The sequence below is a fragment of the Oryctolagus cuniculus genome, chromosome 1 (assembly GCF_051225735.1).
Source record: "Oryctolagus cuniculus isolate XC-2025 breed Fujian yellow rabbit chromosome 1, ASM5122573v1, whole genome shotgun sequence".
NCBI classification, from domain to species: Eukaryota; Metazoa; Chordata; class Mammalia; order Lagomorpha; family Leporidae; genus Oryctolagus; species Oryctolagus cuniculus.
The window spans coordinates 60343494-60363138 of NC_142867.1; the positions used below are offsets into that span (position 1 = coordinate 60343494).

Below are 19645 nucleotides of genomic sequence, written 5' to 3' on the forward strand. Positions count from 1 at the left end.
TGGGCCCCTGTGCCCACATTGGAGACCCGGAAGAAGCTCCTGGCTCCTGGTTTCGGATGGGCACAGCTCTGGCCATTGCGGCCATCTGGGGAGTGAACCAACGGATGGAAGACCTCTGTCTCTCTCTGCCTCTGCTAGTCTGTAACTCTGCCTTTCAAATAAAACAAATATCTTTAAAAAAAGAAAAGTTCTAGCAGTAGTGAAGTTTCTCAGCTTTAATGTGTCTAAAGTGTTTTATTTCATTCTCACTTATGGAAAGTATCTTTACTAGATAAATAATGCTAGATTTATTTTTTTTCCTTTAGTATTTTAAAGATGGTATTCAAACATCATCTGGAATCCATTGTTTCTGATGAGAAGTTAATCATGACTTTTTTTTTTAAGATTTATTTATTCATTTGAAAGGCAGAGTTATAGGGAGGGAGGGAGTGAGGGAGAGAGAGAGAGAGAATCGTCAGTCCACTGGTTCACTTCCCAAATGGCCACAACAGCCACAGCTGAGCCGATTTGAAGCCAGGAGCCTGGAGCTTCCTCTGGGTCTCCCACGTGGGTGCAGGGGCCCAAGGACTTGGGCCATCTTCTATTGCTTTCCCAGGCACATTAGTATTGGAAGTGGAACAGCTGGGAACTGAACCAGCACCCATATGGGATGCAGGCACTGCAGATGGAGACTTTACCCACTACATCATAGCACCAGCCCCATTAACTGTGATTCTTAATGTTTTTCCTATACATATACTAAGTCTCTTATTTCCCCCATAACCACTTTCAAACTTTTTCTTTCTTTGGTTCTCAGCAATTATATATGTGTTAGACTAAAGTTGTATTTATATTATATATATATATATATATATATATTTGACAGGCAGAGTGGACAGTGAGAGAGAAAGACAGAGAGAAAGGTCTTCCTTTGCCGTTGGTTCACCCTCCAATGGCCACCGTGGCTGGCGCGCTGCGGCCGGTGCACTGCGCTGATCCGATGGCAGGAGCCAAGTGCTTAACCTGGTCTCCCATGGGGTGCAGGGCCCAAGCACTTGGGCCATCCTCCACTGCACTCCCGGGCCACAGCAGAGAGCTGGCCTGGAAGAGGGGCAACCAGGACAGAATCCGGCGCCCCGACCGGGACTAGAACCCCGTGTGCCAGCACCGCAAGGCAGAGGATTAGCCTAGTGAGCCGCGGCACCAGCCATATATTTAATATATATATTTTTTTAAAGATTTATTTTATTTATTTGAAAGAGTTACAGTGAGAGGTAGAGATAGAGAGAGGTGTTCCATGCAATAGTTCACTCCCCAGATGGCCTCAATGGCCAGAGCTGCGCTGATCTGAAGCCAGGAGCCAGGAGATTCTTCCGGGTCTCCCATGTGGGTGCAGGGGCCCAAGGACTTGGGCCGTCTTCCACTGCTTTCCCAGGCCATAGCAGAGAGCTGGATTGGAAGAGGAGCAGCCGGAACTAGAACCAGCGCCCATATGGGATGCTTGCGCTTCAGGCCAGGGCTTTAACCTGCTGCACCACAGCGCTGGCCCCATTTTTTTCCCAATATTTTTATAATCAGGTATCAATGACTTTTTCCTGCCATCTGCAACCTGTTGTTAAGCTTGTGCAGTGAGTTTTAAATTTTCAGTTATTTTCTAGTTCCACATCTCCATTTAGCTCTGTTTTAATAGTTTCTATTTTTCTGCTGAGATTTCTTGTCTGTTTACTCATTAAGGTTATGTATTCCATTAAGTACCTGAATACTTTTTAAAATAGCTACTTTAAAGTATTTGCTAAATCCAACCTTTAGACTATCTCTATAGACTACTTCTTGATGATGGGTCACATTTTTATGTGGGTTTTTGTATAGTTATTAATTTTTTATTTTATACTGGCTGGCTGGTGACTATTATCCAAAGACAACTTTTTACACTTTGCCATGTGTAATACTCTTCACCCTCCAGTGCTGCTTTCCATGCTTTCAGTCCGCTTTTTGAAATGTCTTCTCAGTTCCAAAATCTCTTCACAGGTCTAGTTATGTCACCCTTTACCCCTTCTATTGTACACACTCTAATTACTTGTGTAAATTTGTGGCAAAGGCAAATAGTATGGCTGGAAAGAATTACATGATTTGGAAACAAATAGGCTTGAATTTTAATTTTACTTCTGACACTTAATAGCTAGGATGTCTTTGGCAAAACTGTAAAATTTCTGTCTCAGTTGCTTCATTTTTAAAATAATCACTTAAAATATTTTCCATCTTACTATGCTTTTATGAAAACTATGACACAGATAAAACATGTAGTACTCAATAAATTGTACTTGCTATTATTAAGTACATACACCTGGATTGAGTTCTATAAAACATGAGGAACTTAAAAGGTTTGGCTGAATGACCTATCCAGTGCTTTCAGGGGTAGGGGATATCCAGCCCACAGGGCATATAAGGCCTGCAGAATGATCTGGTCTGGTCCTGCCAAGGCAATGGCAGGCAGGACTCAAAACTCAATAGATCTATAGAAGGCTAATTTTTAAGTTGACCATTTTGTATGGCCTGCAAACGATGCTATCCATATCCAAACGGTCCTTGGAAGAATAAAGGTTCCCCACCCCTGCAAGCCCACTGACTTCCTTGATGCCAACACCTACACTTGTACCTTACCCCTGCTCATTCCCATGGCCATACTTATAAACTGTCATCATCTGGAGGCATGCCAATTTAGAAAACTTAAACATCAATATCTCAAACATTCATCATAATCACTCTCCTTTTCTTTGTTATCTATTCTTCTACAAACTCTTATTGAGCACTTTCTTCCTGTTGAGTCCATCAAAGCCAATGAGACAAATCCCTGTCCCCCTGTAGCTCAAAGTGTGGGGAAAGGGACATGCAAGTAAGCACATATTATTATAGTAACAGTTGTCACAGGTTATTGTATGGGGTGGGTATCTAACCTAGTCTGGAGGCCCGGACTCCTGGAAGAGTCAATGAGTTACGTGACTTGGAAGGAGTAAGGAATATTTAGTCCAATAAACAGGAGAGAAGGCAGAGATAAAAGCAATCCCAGAGAATACAGAAGACCTGATTTGTTGAGTCCAGTTAGAACACAGGGTAAGAAGCTAGAGAAGAAAAGCTTATCACAATTTTGCAAGAGCATTTGCCAAGGTTCCAGGTAATGATTGTCTGAACCATGAAAATAAGAGGAAAACATTTGAGAGATATTTGGGAGGCAGAATTAAGAGACATGGTGATTAGACATTACTGAGAAAGGAGGAAATGTGAACAGCATTTCTTGCTTAAGTGATCTGTTGGCTGGTGGTACTAGTTAGTGAGGACACACAGGAACAGATTTTGGAGAGAAGATGATGCACTCAGCTCAGAGTTGGGTCTGAGATGCCAACGGGACAACCAGGCTCTAACATACAGTGGCTAGTTGGATAAATAGGTCTGGTTCTTTGACAAGAAGCCTATGTTAGAGAGATTTAGCAGTGAAAGTAAAGACAGGGTGGTTGAGGCCATGAGAGTAGATGAGATCGTTCATGAAGCACATGTAGAATGAGAAGATGTAAACAATACAACACTGAAGATCCATCTATAGGCATTAATTTGAAAATGCTGCTAGCTATTTTACAGTCTCAAGAGATAACAGTAGCTTCTTCCTTCCCTCTTCCCAGCTCCTCACCAGAAGTAGCCAGGTGCAGATCCTCCAGCAGGAAGAGAAGGGAGCCTTTAGAATCCTGATGTTGCCCAGGCCGAGGGCTGGCTTGTGTTTGGCCCTGGAACCCTCTGCTCAGCAGGAGGCGAAGGTGGGTGGAGCCGAAGGCAGGGTGGATGGAGCTGTATGTATAAGGGTTGTTTGGCTCCACTAGCACCTCAACGAAGGTTGACTTCCCTGTGGCTGCCTCTCCAGCCAGCATCACTGGCTGTCCCCTCGACAGGAGCAGGTCCACAACATACAGGAGCCGTTCAGTCTGCAGGGCAGAGCAGGGCTTACTGTAGCAATGCCAATGGAGGGCAGTAACCTATCTGAAATTTGTTCTTAAAGCTATACTTGGAGAACACATCATGTACTCTTATGATTATGAAAATATATCAAAGATTGAGAGCTGGTGGGCCTCAGCAGGACCTTGAACATGGACCACCCCTAAGGTAGCTTCTTAAGTCCCAACCCCAGTTGTCCTCACACCTGAGTAGAGGGGTGGAAGGTTCCCAGAATCCCCTTGATGCGGCTGCTCAGGTACTGGCCAGTGAAAGGGACCAATGTCCCATCCTCGGGGCTTACATGTAGATCAAATACCAAGACTGAGGGTGGTAGGTCAGGGTAGTTGGAGAGACAATTGATAGAACTCCTCATGAAGGTATCAAAAAGGGGCCAGAGCCTGCTCAAATGGAGACACATGCAAAACAGTCAGAAGTTATAGTACTGTGACATACTCATAAACTCCTCCACACCCCACACGGGTTGTCACACAGGTTTTAACTTCTATGGGCCCGTCCATCTCAGCCCTCTGCATCCCACATCCCCTATCCCTATAGATACCTGGAAGGAAGATGGGCTCCAAATCCCCAAATTAAGGCAAAAAGAAAGCTGCTGACAGCCCTCAAATGTTCTCTTCGCTTATTTGGCTCACCATCACTGTCAACCTGGGACTTGTTCTGAGAGCTGCTTTTTGAGGAGCTGACTCTTTGGACCACAGGATCACTATAGATGAGGTCCTCTGCAATGGCCATCATGCCCAGAATAGGAGACCCAGCAGAAAAAAGCAGAGACAGAGGAGAGGGGAGAGGTTGATTGTGTTACTTCTCACTTTCAGCCCCCCAGCCCAGCTCCACCAAAATATCATGCCCCTGGTTCCAGTTATACTCCAGCCACCCCCAGAGTTGCATCTCTCCCAGACCAGCTCTTCCATCTCCCCACCTGAGCCACGTGCCTTTTCTTCCTTATCTTGGCGCAGGTGAGGGTCAAGCAGACCACGTAAGATGCGGGCCAGGCTGGTGACTTCAGCCACGCCTGGGCAAACAGCCTGCTGCTCATGTACCTGCAGCAGAGAGCTGGCACCCTGGCGGGTCAGGAATCGGAACGTTGCAGGCACCAGAACTTCAGCCAGGCGGTTGAGTTCAGTGACCGTCTTGAGCTGCAGGCGGTACTCATGGGGCAAAGCTGCCATCAAGATGCTAAGCATAGACTGCCAAGTCTGCTCCCCACCACACCAGACTAGAGCACAGCGGCCCACCAAGGTAGGGGACATGCCTGTTGCATCTGCCACCTCCATCAAGAAAAAGGTACCTGGAGGTCGTGCCATCTGCTGGCCATTGGGGAGGCTAAGCTGGGCAGGGTCACTGAGGAGGCACGTGATGGAGTCCAGCCAAGCAGCACTGGAGGCTCCATCACATACTATCCAGTGCTGAATCCCTTTTGATTCCTCTGTCTTCCCCTTTGAACCCATGCTGTTATACTGAGGGGCTGCACGAAGTAGTCTGGGGAAGACACCATGGTGCCAGCAGGGGCCCTCTAGCCACCCCAGGAACTCTTGGGAGCTGAGTGCACTGGGGTACAGGTGGGTAATTTCTACTTGTTGACAGCCCTGGGTTGAAGTGCCCTGCGTGGCTATTTGACGATTCTGGATCTTAAATAAGCTTTGCCAACAAGTGGTCTTGCCACTGCCTGCAAGGCCCAAGAGCAGAATGCCCGAGGACCTGCTCAGGGCCTGGTTCAGCTGATCCAGGGATCCCAAAATGTCAGGGCCAGGATACAGACCTACCTGTCGCAGTTCCTCCACCATTAATGGCTTCATCAGCCTGTGAGTCACAGGCTCTGCCAGCACGTGGCTGGCACTAGGAAAAAGCCCACAGAGCAGCTCTTGGAGGTTGTGCAGGCGAACCCTATCAAGGATGTTGAACAGTGGTGAGCGCAGCAGGGCATGCAGTAGGGCAGCCTCCTCAATGGCCGCTAGACTACGGGGCTGCTGGGAATTGAGTTCTACCTTGGACACATTTAGTGTTTGTATTGTATCTTCTAATATTTGCTTGAGCAGTGGCAAGCGGCCAGGCAGGGATCCAGACACCAGCTCCCGCTCTAGAGAGAAGAATTTGGATAGGCGCGTAGCCATGCGGGAGGCATCCCGCATCCCTGCACCCAGCAGTGTCAGCTCTGCCACTCGCTGAAGGTCAGGCAGTGACAGTGACACAGGTCTCAGTAACAGGTGCAGGTTGGCAGGCACAGCAGGGCCCAGGGCACGCAGTGTCAGAAGACAGCCATAGCCAAGGCGCATGGATACCTGGTGTTTCTCAAAGAAGCCACTGCCAAGTAGCTGGGGCTGGGTGGGGTCTATGGTTCTGATGCTTCGGGAGACCTCCTGGTACAGTGGGGCATAGAGGTGGTGCAGTTCATCCAGGCGCTGGCCCAAGGCAGAGAGCAAGCCTGGGGGCAGATGCTGAACTGCCTCCAATAGCAGCCAGGCACCACCCTGCAAGGCACCATTCAGGTAGTTGCTCAAGCACCGGGCCTCTATCTGATGCAAGCAGGGCATCATCACCAGCTGACGGCCCAGGACCCACGCCAGGCCATTCACCATAGCTGTCTTGCCCACACCATCAGGGCCCACTAGGGCCCCACAGGCCACTTCCTCCAGGGCCAATAACAGAACCAGCACTGGCCGCTCAGGCAGCAGGATAGGAAGTGGCTCTAGTCTGGGACCTAGGTACTCATAATTGTATAGCAAGGACCGGCCCAGTACATCTATCCAGCATGCAGGTGGTGACAGAGAGGACTCAGTAGATGCAATAGTCTTAAGATTCTGCAGGGGGCTTTTGGAGAACAAGTGAGGTGGACCCAGGTGATACTTGAGTTGGCGGACCCAGTGGAAATCTGTCAGGTCACTCACCTGATGTTGTTCCAGCAGCTGTGCTATATCGCGGTGAGTCACTGCCTTGACCAGCAGGGCACTGAGCAGGCTGGTCTGGCGGACAGAGAGCAGGGGTTGCCCATCCTGGGAGGCCCTCTGAGCCCGTACAAATTGCACCAGTACCTCAAGCTTGTGCATATGCTCAGGCACCATGACCAAGATTCCACCCTCAAGTAGAGCCTGTTCCATCTCAGCACACCACACCACCTCTTCTGCTACCAGCACACACTGCCATGGGAAAGCCTCCACTAAGTCCAGCCAGTGATGGACATACAGTTGCTGTGACAACTGACTCTTTGGGTGCAGCTTCTTGAAGGCCTTGCCTAGCGATGGGCCCCGAGCGAGGCGGGTGGCCACACAGTCCTGTAGCATGTGTACCAGTGCCAAGCGTAGACACTTCTCTAGAGAGGCCAGCCACTTGGGAAGGTCAAGGTGCAGAGGAAGGGGCCCCTGCAGCTTCACCTCCTCCCCACTCACCCCTCGCACAGCAAATGCCTCTACCTGAGTCTGTGTGCCTGGGCTTGCCTGCTGATCACCCATATTTTTCTCATCAGTTGAATTGGACTTGAAGCTCACAGCATGTACATGAGGAAAGCAGCGTTGCACCCACAGCTGGGTGTCATGTGACTCCAGAGGGGCAGCCAACAGGGCCACCAGCTCACTGTCACTGAGGAAGAAGAGGCGGGGGAAGTGAGCACACACCTCATACAGCACATTCTCCAGAGCCATGATGATGCCCTCCAGCTCCGCTGATCCAGCTTGCAACAGCTGCTGGAGCTGCTGGCCTTGGAAGTGAGGGCTCCTCTTGGCACTGGGCACAATGAGGGACAGAACCATCGGGTCAGCTACGGAGATGCACATCAGGGTTCGATAATGATCATCCAAGGCCTTGAAACAAGAGTGCTGTGACGAGGGAGAGGGTAAAAGTGAGAGCAAATGTGAAGTGGCGTCTCTGTCTTCTCACCCTGAGCCCCGCTATTCAGGAGCACCTTGCCCACTCTGCTTCAACCCCCTTCCCTACCAGGTCAGCACTAGGAAATGGGATCTTCATCTCATACAGAACTTTATTCAGAAAAATCCACTTCTGCTGGAAAGTCACCCACACGTCCAGCAGGGCACCTGTGTAGGCAGCCAGAAAAACATCAGAGGGAGACACTAGGGTCCTATCTTCTGCAAGGGGGTCCAGCCTGCTTTTGACCTCTCGAGTAGCCCAACCACCCCAATCAAAGCACTCGGTTCACCAGGACCCAGTGGCTTAGTTAGGGGAGATAAAACTTTCACTTCAAGACCTGATCACCTCATCTCAAGAAACAGTCCTCAAGGAGTTCCTCACTCTGCCCTTCATATCTTTGTCTACTTAACCGCCACCTCTCACTCCAATCTCTTTCTCCATCTTTACTCCCTCTGGGCCAGCCTGCCTCAGGGCCCACCCATCAGCCCAGTTAAAGGTCTGCACTCACCCAAACCATGCATGATGGTCACCCACTCCAAAGCTACTTTGTGTAAGTCTCCTGATTTTTGGGTGGCCAGGATGTTGAGCAATGTCTGAAGACTTTCTTGGATGGAATCCTCCAGGCTGCTGTAGCCTAAGGAAGCAAAGGCTGAGCTGGCAGTCGGATGAGACAAGGGAAGGGACTGGGGTGGAAAAGAATGCACTCAGAGAAAGAACCCAATTCCCTTTCTACCATTGAGGACTGTATTGGTCAACAATGTAGAATTGTTACTTTTAGTAAAAGATGAATCTAATTATGATGCAGAAAAATGGTGAAGGTCAAGCAGAAGCAGTTCTGAAAGCACAGAAACAGGGTTACAGGTAGGCGAAAGGGTCTGCCTAAAATGTGTTCATAAAAAAAAAAAAAATGGAGAGATAATTAGCTTTGGGTATTGGTGAAAATGAAAATGTTAGGGCCGGCGCCACGGCTAACTTGGCTAATCCTCCACCTGCAGCACTGGCACCCTGGGTTCTAGTCCTGGTTGCTCCTCTTCCAGTCCAGCTCTCTGCTGTGGCCTGGGAAGGCAGTGGAGGATGGCCCAGGTGCTTGGGCCCTGCACCCACATGGGAGACCAGCGGGAGGCATCTGGCTCCTGGCTTCAGATTGGCACAGTGCGCTGGCCGTAGCAGCCAATTGGGGGGGGGGGGGTGAACCAACGGAAGGAAGACCTTTCTCTCTGTCTCCCTCTCTCTAACTCTGCCTGTCAAAAAAAAAAAAAAAAAAAAAAAGAAAAAAGAAAAGAAAAGAAAGAAAGAAAATGAAAATGTTAACTGAACATATTCAGCCTTTGTATTTATCAGTCAATACCAAAAAAATCTTATGAGTCCTTAATAAGGGAGATATGAATAAGGAGTCTGGACATCATTTATCAATTTGCTCCAAATGCAAATTGGGGAAGCCATCCTTAACAAGGTACTGGACATGAAAAGGTGATAAGGATAAAGAAGTTGTGAGACAAAGAAAGCCCATGCTAGCATACAAAGGACACACACTCTCCTCCGGGCACAGGTTGGACCGGTTACACATCTTGCCAAGTTGGACTCCTATTAGCTTGTGTCCACTCACTTTTCTCTTTCTCCACTGCTACCATCCTACTCTAGGACACTATTGCTTTTCACTTAGGTTACTCTATCTCTTAACTGATTTTCCAGTTTCCATTCTTTGCCTCCTTTCAGTCCATCTCCATATTGCAACTAGGGTGATATGGTTAAATAAAAATAAAAAATTTCCCCACAGAAAACATGTCAGGGGCTCTCCATTGTTTTCATGTCATTGAGCAAATGCCTAACATGCCCCAGAAAACTTTGCAGGATCTCACCGCAGCAGCTCCATCTGCCCCATTCCCTTGTCCTTTATTCTCTAGACTTGAGCCACAGTGAACTGTAAGTTCTTTTAGTAGATGTTCCAATTACCATAAAATATCCTAATGCCCCAAACAACTAAAACTCACTGTCCTCAAGTGGAAGATTCAAACGTTTAGCTTCTACAAGTTGAACTGTGTGCTCACTAAGAGTCCTAGTGTGTTTGAAAATCTATGTGAGTCATGGTTATAATTTTAGTTACAGAATTTAATCTAATATTGTATTAACCACTGAAATAGCAAAAAAGGGTTGTTTCTATGACAGCTATGAAGGTTTTAGTAAAGGTGAGACAATAAAACATGCTATTAGGTGTCGCTCCCCCTCTTCATGGAGGAACGACACAGGACCCTGCGCTGTTCTTTCGTCCGCTCGGCCCTCCCCGGGTTTGCTGCTGGTTCTTCCCGGGTTGGCTACTATCCCTTCCACCTCCATGGAAGGGCAGTTCCCCCTGGCCACATTCCCCACTTCCGCAGGGGAGCGGCACACCGCCGGCCGGCTCTTCTCGGGGGCTGCATAGGTGTTCCTTCAGCTAGATGTTCCCCTTAGATGTTCCTGGTGCATGCCGTCTCTCTCCTCCTTTATAGTCCTCCTCCGCCAATCCTAACTCGGCTGCCCACACGCCGAGTACGCTGCTCTCCAATCAGGAGCAAGTCCTACAGTTTATTGGTTGAACTGGAGGCAGCTGTGCGGAAGCTGTTTACTTCTCTCCCAGCGCCATATTGTGGGAGAGCAGATGCATAGAATAAGTCTTAATTCCAGTAACTTAGTCTAGTACGGTTTGCTCCCCACAATTAGGTGTAGATAGTCAATTTCTAAAAATCGGTAAATTATAATAAAAATCAAGAAAATTTCTGGCCTTGGGTAACTTTCTTTTTCTTTTTTTTTTTTTTAAATTTTATTTATTTGACAGATAGAGTTAGACAGTGAGAGAGAGAGACAGAGAGAAAGGTCTTCCCTCCATTGGTTCACCCCTCAAATGGCCGTCACGGCCGGCGCCATGAGCCAGGAGGTAGGAGCCAGGTGCTTCCCCCTGGTCTCCCATTCAGATGCAGGGGCCGGAGCACCTGGGCCATCCTCCACTGTGCTCCCAGGCCACAGCAGAGAGCTGGACTGGAAGAGGAGCAACCGGGACTAGAACCTGGTGCCCATATGGGATGCCGGCGCCGCAGGCAGAGGATTAACCAAGCAAGCCACAACACCAGCCCCCTCAGGTAACTTTCTAAGTATTTGTGCTGCTGCCTGACTTTACAGAGAGTGACTATAGAAATAGCAGACCCTGTATTAACACAAGAAAGACATGGGGAACTATCAGTGAATCCCAAATCAAAGATGAGCTCTTGTCTTTAGGTTAAAAAGTTAGCAAATATGAATGTTTGCTTTAAGCTAAAATAAAAATCTTAGGCCATGTATGAATCAAATTTGATAATTTCCCTATTTGACTAAATTTGGACTCACTGATTTGAGTTCCAATTGTGTTGCATAAGACAATTTCTCCTCTACTTGCAGTTCCCCAACTATATCATCTTGGATGCTTGTACATTCAAGTGTGCTGTCCCTTCTGTGTGGCATGTCCTTCTCACCTTGCAAGTGTGGCATATTTCTACCTCTAAAGATGGAATGAGGCCTCTGCCAAAGGAAAGGCCTCTTCAATTCTCCCTGTTTCTTTGAGCTATTTCTACTACCCTCATTAAGATGCTCCATCAGGACTGGCGCCATGGCTCACTTGGTTGGTTAATCCTCTGCCTGTGGTGCCAGCATCCCATATGGGCACCAGGTTCTAGTCCTGGTTGCTCCTCTTCCAGTCCAGCTCTCTGCTGTGGCCTGGGAAGGCAGTAGAGGATGGCCCAAGTGCTTGGGCCCTGCACCTGCATGGGAGACCAGGAGAATCACACCTGGCTCCTGGCTTCCGATCAGCACAGCGCTAGCCGTGGCAGCCATTTGGGGAGTGAACCAGCAGAAGGAAGATCTTTCTCGCTCTCTCTCTCACTGTCTAACTCTGCCTGTCAAATAAAAACAACAACAACAAAAAGATGCTCCATCAATCATATATACTATTTTCTGTCTCTCACCGTACTGAAGAACCCAAGAGACAGGGCTGAGACCTGTAAAACTCAGAGTCTCTTGTATTTGGCACAGAAGAAGCAAGTCAGGTGAATTACAAGAGGGAAAGAATAAATACATGAATGTATGATGCATACAATCAGACAGCAGAGTGCAGTGCAGAGGACAGAGTATGGAAAGTGGAGAGAAGACACCAGGAGGAATTTCTGAGGACACCCAGAAAGGGAAGGGCCTTTACCAGAGGAGGCCTTGGGTGGGAAGAGTGGGGCTGGTGTGGGGGATGGGCCTGATGGAGATTGTGGAGCTCATAGAAAACACTGCAGGGCTGGGTGGATGTGGGAGATGAAAATGGCCCTCAGTATGGGGCACTCACTGGGTCACATGGGCTGGATCTCACCTGAGAGGATAAAGGTGCCACTATCCTTGCCCACTACCTCCAACTGGGAACTGTGGACTGCCTGCCTCTTAGAGTGCTCCAAGACTGGGGGCTCATAGGGGACGTGCAAGATGAAGTTGAGGAGGCGTAGCTGGCGCATTTCCCAGTACCGCTGTAGACGCTGTAGACTCTCTTGGGCATGAATTCGTTCAGTCTCACATTGCCAGACCTGGAATAGCTGGGTCTCAGGAACCAGGATTGGGTAGTGGCTCAGCAGGTAACTTAGGAGCTGGGAGTTGGGGAATGGGTCTAAGGCAGAACTTTGGGCCATGGCTTAGGGGAGTGGAGGTCTCAGAGATAAAGAGCAATTGAAACCATCAAGGATTCAAACACAGGTCATCAGCAGCATTGAACTACTTTGACCCAGGGCCACTGCCTTGAGACCCACTCTTTTGGCAAGGCTCTAGTTGAACCAAAAATACTTCAGTCAGCACAGTGTTCTTCTGAGACAGAGTAAGTGTTAGGAATACCTACCATTGTACGCCCACACCACATCTTTGAGACTGCCACTCCCTTCTTCCCCAGGGGCCAGGGAGAGTCTGGAACCACCCACCACTCCTTATCCAGAGACTTAAGGAGGCAGTTCTAGGCAGGTTAGCAATCTCAAATCCTCACTCACCCATACCACAACTTCTACCACCCCCTAATCTCAAGGGACTACTGGGCATGATTTTATTATAGGTTTTGGCTTGGCTCCCTCTTCCTCCTTCTCTACCTCCCTCCCTTCTGTGGGTCCCACCTGGCTGATTCGATCTGCAAACTCCAGCAATGGGCAAGAGAGCAGCTGGCCCAGTGTTAGGAGTTCCATACTCTGGAGACTGCCCAAACCTAAGGCTGGAGGTAGAAGAGACAGATCAGAACAACACCTTGTTTGTGACAGAGTCCAGCCCATATTCCAGAGCCCAGCTCCACCCTGAGTCCAGAGCCCAAATCTAGGACCCCAGACCCAGCCAAGCCTAGCTCAAACTTCAGACTATGGATGTCAGAGCACAACACAGAGCTAAGAACTCAGAACGCAAGGTCGAGAGCATAAGTCACAGCCCAGAGGTAAGACTCCAGCTCAAGCCCAGTTCTCATCAGGAGACAGGATCCCACATAGAAATGATTAAAATTAGAAATTTTGGGCCGGTGCTGCTGCTCAATAGGCTAATCCTCCACCTGTGGCGCCGGCACACCGGGTTCTAGTCCTGGTCAGGGCGCCGGATTCTGTCCCGGTTGCCCCTCTTCCAGGCCAGCTCTCTGCTGTGGCCAGGGAGTGCAGTGGAGGATGGCCCAAGTGCTTGGACCCTGCACCCCATCGGAGACCAGGAGAAGCACCTGGCTCCTGCCATCGGATCAGCGCAAAGGAAGACCTTTCTCTCTATCTCTCTCTTACTGTCCACTCTGCCTGTCAAAAAACAAACAAACAAAATTAGAAATTTTGGGGTTGGCACTGTGGCATAGAGGGTAAAGCTGCTGCCTGCAGTGCCAATATTCCATATGGGCAACAGTTCAAGTCCCGGCTGCTCCACTTCCAATCCAGTTCTCTGCTATGGGCTGAGAAAGCAGTAGAAGATGGCTCAAGTCCTTGGGCCCCTGCATCCATGTGGGAGACCCAGAAGAAGCTCCTGGCTCCTGGCTTTGGATTGGTGCAGCTCCGGCCATTGCAGCCATCTGGGGAGTGAACCAGTGGATGGATGTTTCTGCCTCTCCTCTCTCTGTGTAACTCTGACTCTTAAATAAATAAATAAATCTTTTAAATAAATAAATCTTTAAAAAGAAAAGAAATTTTGATCCTTTGGGGAAAAGGATGCTATGGTATATGGGGAAGAGTGAGGAGCAACCAAGGAAGGAAGGGTTTCTAGCAGGAGCAGCTGGGAATGGAGCTGGTGCATTATCCTTCCCTTTCCCGCCATCCTGACTCTAGGCCAACCCACCTCGAAAGAGGGACTGGTAGTTGACGTTCTGCAGCTGGAGACTGCTCAGCTTAGTGAGCAGTGGCAGGTAGCTGCGAAACTCTTCCAGCATGCGCATGCAGCGCTGCAGTACTGGACTGTGGGTCCCCAGGGTTGTGCTCATCCGCGCTGCCTCTGTCAGCCAGCCTTCTGTCTTTTCCCGGGCCATAGCCAAATTGAACTGCAGGGCAAAGGGTTCACTGTCACCTTGAAACCCTGCCTCACCTCCACCTCTGCAGTCCTCCACTCCCAGGCAAGAGCTCCAAGGAAGACCATCAGTACCTTAGCAAAAGCCATGCACTTCCACTCACTGATGTTCTCTGAGATGACTCGGTAGAGGTGCCAGATGCGTTGCTGTTGCACAATAGGACGGGTCCCACAGAGTGGCAAAGGCAAAGGACTCTCATCCCCTGTGGGACAGAACTGGCTGAGCCCCAGGCTTTGTGGGGTGGGGGAATGAGCAATCAAAAACCCATCATGACAGAAGAGAGGGCTCAGAAAAGTGATGGGGGTGGGACGGGGTTTCAACTTTCTAGTTCAGGGGCCAGCACTGTGGCCCAACAGATAAAGTTGCCATCTGTAGCACTGGCATTCCATTTGTGCTCCAGTTCAAGTCCCGGCTACTCCATTTCTGAGAAAGTAGCGAAGGATGGCCCAAGTGCTTGGTCCCCTGCATGTGTATTTTAAAATGCATGGAAAAAAACCCAGAGTAAATAGCATAAAAAATTGAAGTTTATAAAACAAGATCCAGGCGCTTTTCCAGAACTTAGAGGAAGAAAAACATGAGTGATGATGAAGATAAAAGAAATGAAGGGGAAATCCAGTAAATCCAAAATGCATGTAAAAATCCTAGAAGAAGAACTGAGCAAGGGCCAGTACTGTGGCATAGTTAGCTGAGCCTTCACCTGTAGTGCTGGCATCCCATATGGGCACCGGTTCGAGTCCTGGCTGCTCCTCTTTTGATCCAGCTCCCTGCTAATGAATGGCCTGCGAAAGCAGTGGAAGATGGCCCAAGTGCTTGGGCCCCTGCACCCATGTGGGAGACCCAGAAGAAGCTCCTGACTACTGGCTTCAGATCAGCATAGTTCCAGCCACTGCAGCCATTTGAGGAATGAACCAGTCAGTGGATGGAAGACCTCTCTGTAACTTTGCCTCTCATATAACTAAGTAAATCTTAAAAAAAAAAAAAAAAGAGCAGATATAAAACTCACTATCAAATAACAGCTAAACACATTACCTACAAAAGAAAAAGAGCAGATTGATTTCAGTGTCATCCAAAATGTTAAGTGTCAGAAGACAATAATACAATAGAAAAAAATATGTGACTTCAGAATTCAGTATTCAGACAAGATGTGATATAAGGACATTAGAAAGCTGCTCTCAGCATATAAAGAATTCTAAGATTGTAACACCATTAACTCTCTTCTTACAAAACAAAGTACTCAAAGAAATACTCTAGCCATCTGAATAAGGAATGAAAATATGTACTTTAAAAAACAGTAGTAAGAGATTCCCCAGTGTGCGGCGGCCCTGCTCATGGGCTAGGGTAGGGGCGGTTCTTTACAGGATCTGGCCATGCTCTGCGCAATGGGATGCACCAACTGCCAATGGGAGCTGATGATTACAGCTCTCACTGTGACCTGGGCTACCAGTGCTGCACTCTGTGTTTCCTGGAGATGCAAGCACTTGAGCAAGTATTGCCTCTAAAGATGCATCAGCAGGAAGTTGAATTAGAAGTGGAGCAGCTGGACCCAAGTCAGCACCCCAGTGTAGGACGGAGGTGTCACAAGTGGTGCTTAAACTGTTGTGTCATGTTTTCCCCTTTATACTTCTTTAAGTCAAAAATGTATCTACTTCTTATCTACTTCTTTTGGCCTCCATTAAATTATCTTCCAGTGTGTGTGTGGGGGGGGGATGGTAGTAAGTAAACAAAACCAGTAACTCTCATATGTCAAAATAGTTGTTATCATGGTTATAAAATAAAGCAAATGCAAAACTATTGAGTAAAACAAAAGATACACAGTGGAAAATAAGGAATAGTTATTAATCATTTGGATAGAAAATCCTTGATTATTTAACAAAAACCAAGGGTTTGTTAGGGAGGTAGGGAAGGAAGAAGGGAGTAAAATCAATGCTGCAGGGTTTCCAGGTCCTACCACCAAGTGATCCAACTCCCTTACTCTGCTTTTTCACAAACATGTCACTCAGTGTATGGGCTGAGGGCCTTCTAACACTCTGGCAAAGAAAGAGTTCCTGACTTGAGGACAGATCAGAGTGTCCATCACATCTGGCCATCTGGTCAAATGGCCTTGGGACTAGGGATATCCACAGGAAGGGATGGTAATGTTGGTAGTGGGCCAAAGGGCAACTCAGAAGTAATGTACTATTCTGAAGGATTGAACAGATGGAATTTGAGAAGGGAAACTGGAGCTAACTCAGTTCTTTATGTGCAGGAAGGAAACCAGCCTAGCTGTGCCACTCTACAGAAGAGCTCAGATCAACAGTTCTGTCCTGGTCTCTTCCTACAGATGAATGAGGCCCTCAAAGCCTTCTCTCCAGTGCTCACTGACTAAAGACAGTGGCTGCTGGAACATCGGGATCTATTCTTATGTGGAGCCTGATGCCTAGTGTAGGATTGCATTGAACAGAGCTACACAAAGCTAAGTTCTACACAAGGGCACCCTTACATTTCTCCTGCACGGCATTTCAACCCCTGACTCCATCACATTCTAATGAAACAGTCAACTATTTGCCTTCCCTTCCACACTGTGAGCCCCCTCTACCTTCATCCTAAGCACAATATCGACATATCCAATATATAAAGATTTTATCCTACAATTTTCATTTCTAAAAGAAACCAACAGAGGCATGGGATCCCTAAGGCTTGCCTAGTCTTGCATGAGACCACAGTTCCAACCCTTATCTCAGCTGGAGAGTCTATCACAGGGTGGTGTGGAGAGGGCAGTGATCTTTAGTACCAGTGAAGGTGGCATAGGCGTAGTGCAGTTCACTGACATGGCTGACTGTGTTCTGGAACTGACGCTCTAGAGAGACGAGCTGGTGCTCAGTGCTCCTCTGTTCTTGTGTAGGGTCCATGAAAGGACCAGACAAAGCTTTTTCCAGCAGGCTTTCCAGTTCTGCTAAGGCTGCTGCGATCAGCTTCTGCAGCTTGGGCACAATGGCATGTCGGTTTCTGAGCAGGAACTCCGAGGCCTCACTTTTCTCAGACTGAAAAGTCTCCCATACACTCAGAAGCTGTGGAGAAAGCAGAAGACAGTAAGTCAATGTAGCTATAAGGACAGGGAGACAGGGATGGATGGGTGCTCCCTGAATTGCCCTCTCACCGAATTCTCCAATGCCTCATTCTCAGCAGTGAAGAGGCTGAAGTGGATGCGGATGAGTTCGTGGAGTGACCGGATGTATTCCATTCGCTTCTCCAGGCTGACATACTGTTCATTGGCCTCGTTCAACTGCAGGGACTAAGCATGAGACCAGCACCCCAACAACCCAGCATATCTCTTCGGGGCTACCGCTAAAGGGCAGTGCCATCTTCTGGAGTGCAGGGTACAGATCCAGCTGTAGCCTTTTAACCAACTGGGACCAGGTCTCCCTCTGACCTAGTTCTCCTTGAAGATCTAATACTCAACAACCAGACCGTCATCTTGACGACATGGCAATATATTCCTGACTGTCACAAACAGCGGAACCACATCTCCCAAAGTAGGACTCTATCTCTCCTACCACAACAGGTCTCCTCCCCCAACACTCTTCTAAGATGAGGAAATTCAGGGTCATACAAACAGGGCAAGAATTAGAAAGTGCAGATCACTTATATGAGCAGTTTAAGAATGCCAAGCCCCGTTGAGAGCTTGACAGAAACCCAAAGACAGAGTGCTGAACTTCTGGGAAGGATTGGCCCTGGATAAGCTGGGAGGATTGGATGACAGCTCACCTTCTGGGAGCACTGTGCAATGGCGTGTACGTCCGAGTTGATGATCTGGAAGACCCGTATGAAATCTGTGAGTTCTGTCATTAGCTGCTGACTGCGGCTGCAGCACTCATTCTGCACCTGTGTGAGAATGTCCTTCCTCATGCTCTCTAGCTTGGATTCTGAAAACAGGAGAGTCAGGTGTTAGGGGATACATGAAAAAGAAGGGGTGCTGGGGCAGTACTGAGGGTCCACAGTGGGAACGGGCTGAAAGGGAAGCCAGACCATGAATTTATTCCCTCACTCACCAAATATTTACTTGACACCCCTGCTCAATGTCCAGCCAGCTGCTATACACTGGGCCTATGCTCTGCACCAGTAGACAAGAGTGAATGGATGAGAAAGCTTCCCAAGCCTCAGAAGCTCACAGTATGATGGAGAGGCAGATATACACATGGACAATCATAAATTCTCTGTGAGTGCCCAGGAGCACTAGAGTTTCCTTGATGAAGGGAGGGGGTGTTATAGGGCTAGGAAAGGCTGCTTCAGAGAGGGAGAGATTGGAGGTGCATATATTGATTGGCTAACACTTCCAGTGGATGAAAAAGTATGTTGGGGGTTGGTATTGTGACATAATAGGTTAAGCCAGCACTTTCAACATCTACATCGCCCATAAAAGTACTGTATCAATTCCCAGCTGTCCCACCACTAATCCAACTCCCTGCTAACGCACCTGGGAAATCAGCAGAAGATAGCCCAAATGTTTAGATCTCTGCTACCCACATGAGAGACCCAGATGGAACACCAGACTCCTGACTCCTGACTTCACCCTGGCTCAGCCCTGGCCACTGTGGTCATCTTGGGGAACGAACAAGTGAATAGAAGATATTCTCTCCCTCCCTCCCACTCTCTCTCTCTCCTATTCAAATAAATAAAACAAATTATTTTTAAGGTATATGTAAAGGCATGTAAATGACATGTTCATGAATAGCAGATGCCCTATCAAAGATGAAAGTACTCTGCTTTTGGACCCTTATTGCCTCTGTTGTAGTAGAAGACACAACAAGAGGAGGTGCCTTCTATTTCTAATGATTAAAAGACAGAAGCCCTCAAGTGTATGTGGGGTCTGAAGATAATCCTGGAAGCTGCCCTTGGGGATAGGAGCAACTTTCGTTATCTCAGAGGGCAGAAATAATACACATATGATACTTCATCAAACCTAAGATATGATTAATTGTAAGGAACACCATTATTTTATATACCACTAAAAAAGAAAAAGGTGATATCATGTAAACTCTGACATGTCATCAATCACAAGACAGCTCTTAAGTTCAGGGATGTTAATATATGCACAACAAGAGCAAAATACTATACAGAAATATGGTATAGCACCAAACACAAGAGAGAGTACTTATTACATACCAGACACTATTTTCAGGTATTTTACTTATATTACCACACTTTATCCTCACAAATTTCCTTTGAGGTAATCAGTATTATTGTCCTTACTTTTCACAAGCAGGCTAAGACTCAGCTTATATAACTTGA

The 19645-nt window shown here is 47.9% G+C and overlaps 1 protein-coding gene and 1 long non-coding RNA gene across 2 annotated transcripts in view; one reads left to right on the forward strand and one right to left on the reverse strand.

The window, feature by feature from the left end:
- LOC149128423 (uncharacterized) overlaps positions 1-19645 on the forward strand; it is a 67880-nt gene that overhangs the window by 38835 nt on the left and 9400 nt on the right. The window lies entirely within an intron of this gene.
- Positions 1-19645, reverse strand: part of DNHD1 (dynein heavy chain domain 1) — a 75865-nt gene that overhangs the window by 17813 nt on the left and 38407 nt on the right. Inside the window, exons 12-24 of the mRNA XM_070074249.2 lie at positions 18122-18279; positions 17514-17639; positions 17148-17424; positions 14452-14579; positions 14152-14350; positions 12975-13069; positions 12197-12404; positions 8345-8470; positions 7906-8003; positions 4898-7787; positions 4520-4697; positions 4166-4358; positions 3662-3950 (exon numbers count right to left, since the gene is read on the reverse strand). Of these exons, the coding sequence (XP_069930350.1) occupies positions 3662-3950; positions 4166-4358; positions 4520-4697; positions 4898-7787; positions 7906-8003; positions 8345-8470; positions 12197-12404; positions 12975-13069; positions 14152-14350; positions 14452-14579; positions 17148-17424; positions 17514-17639; positions 18122-18279 (4965 nt within the window). The remainder of the gene's footprint in view (positions 1-3661; positions 3951-4165; positions 4359-4519; positions 4698-4897; positions 7788-7905; positions 8004-8344; positions 8471-12196; positions 12405-12974; positions 13070-14151; positions 14351-14451; positions 14580-17147; positions 17425-17513; positions 17640-18121; positions 18280-19645) is intronic.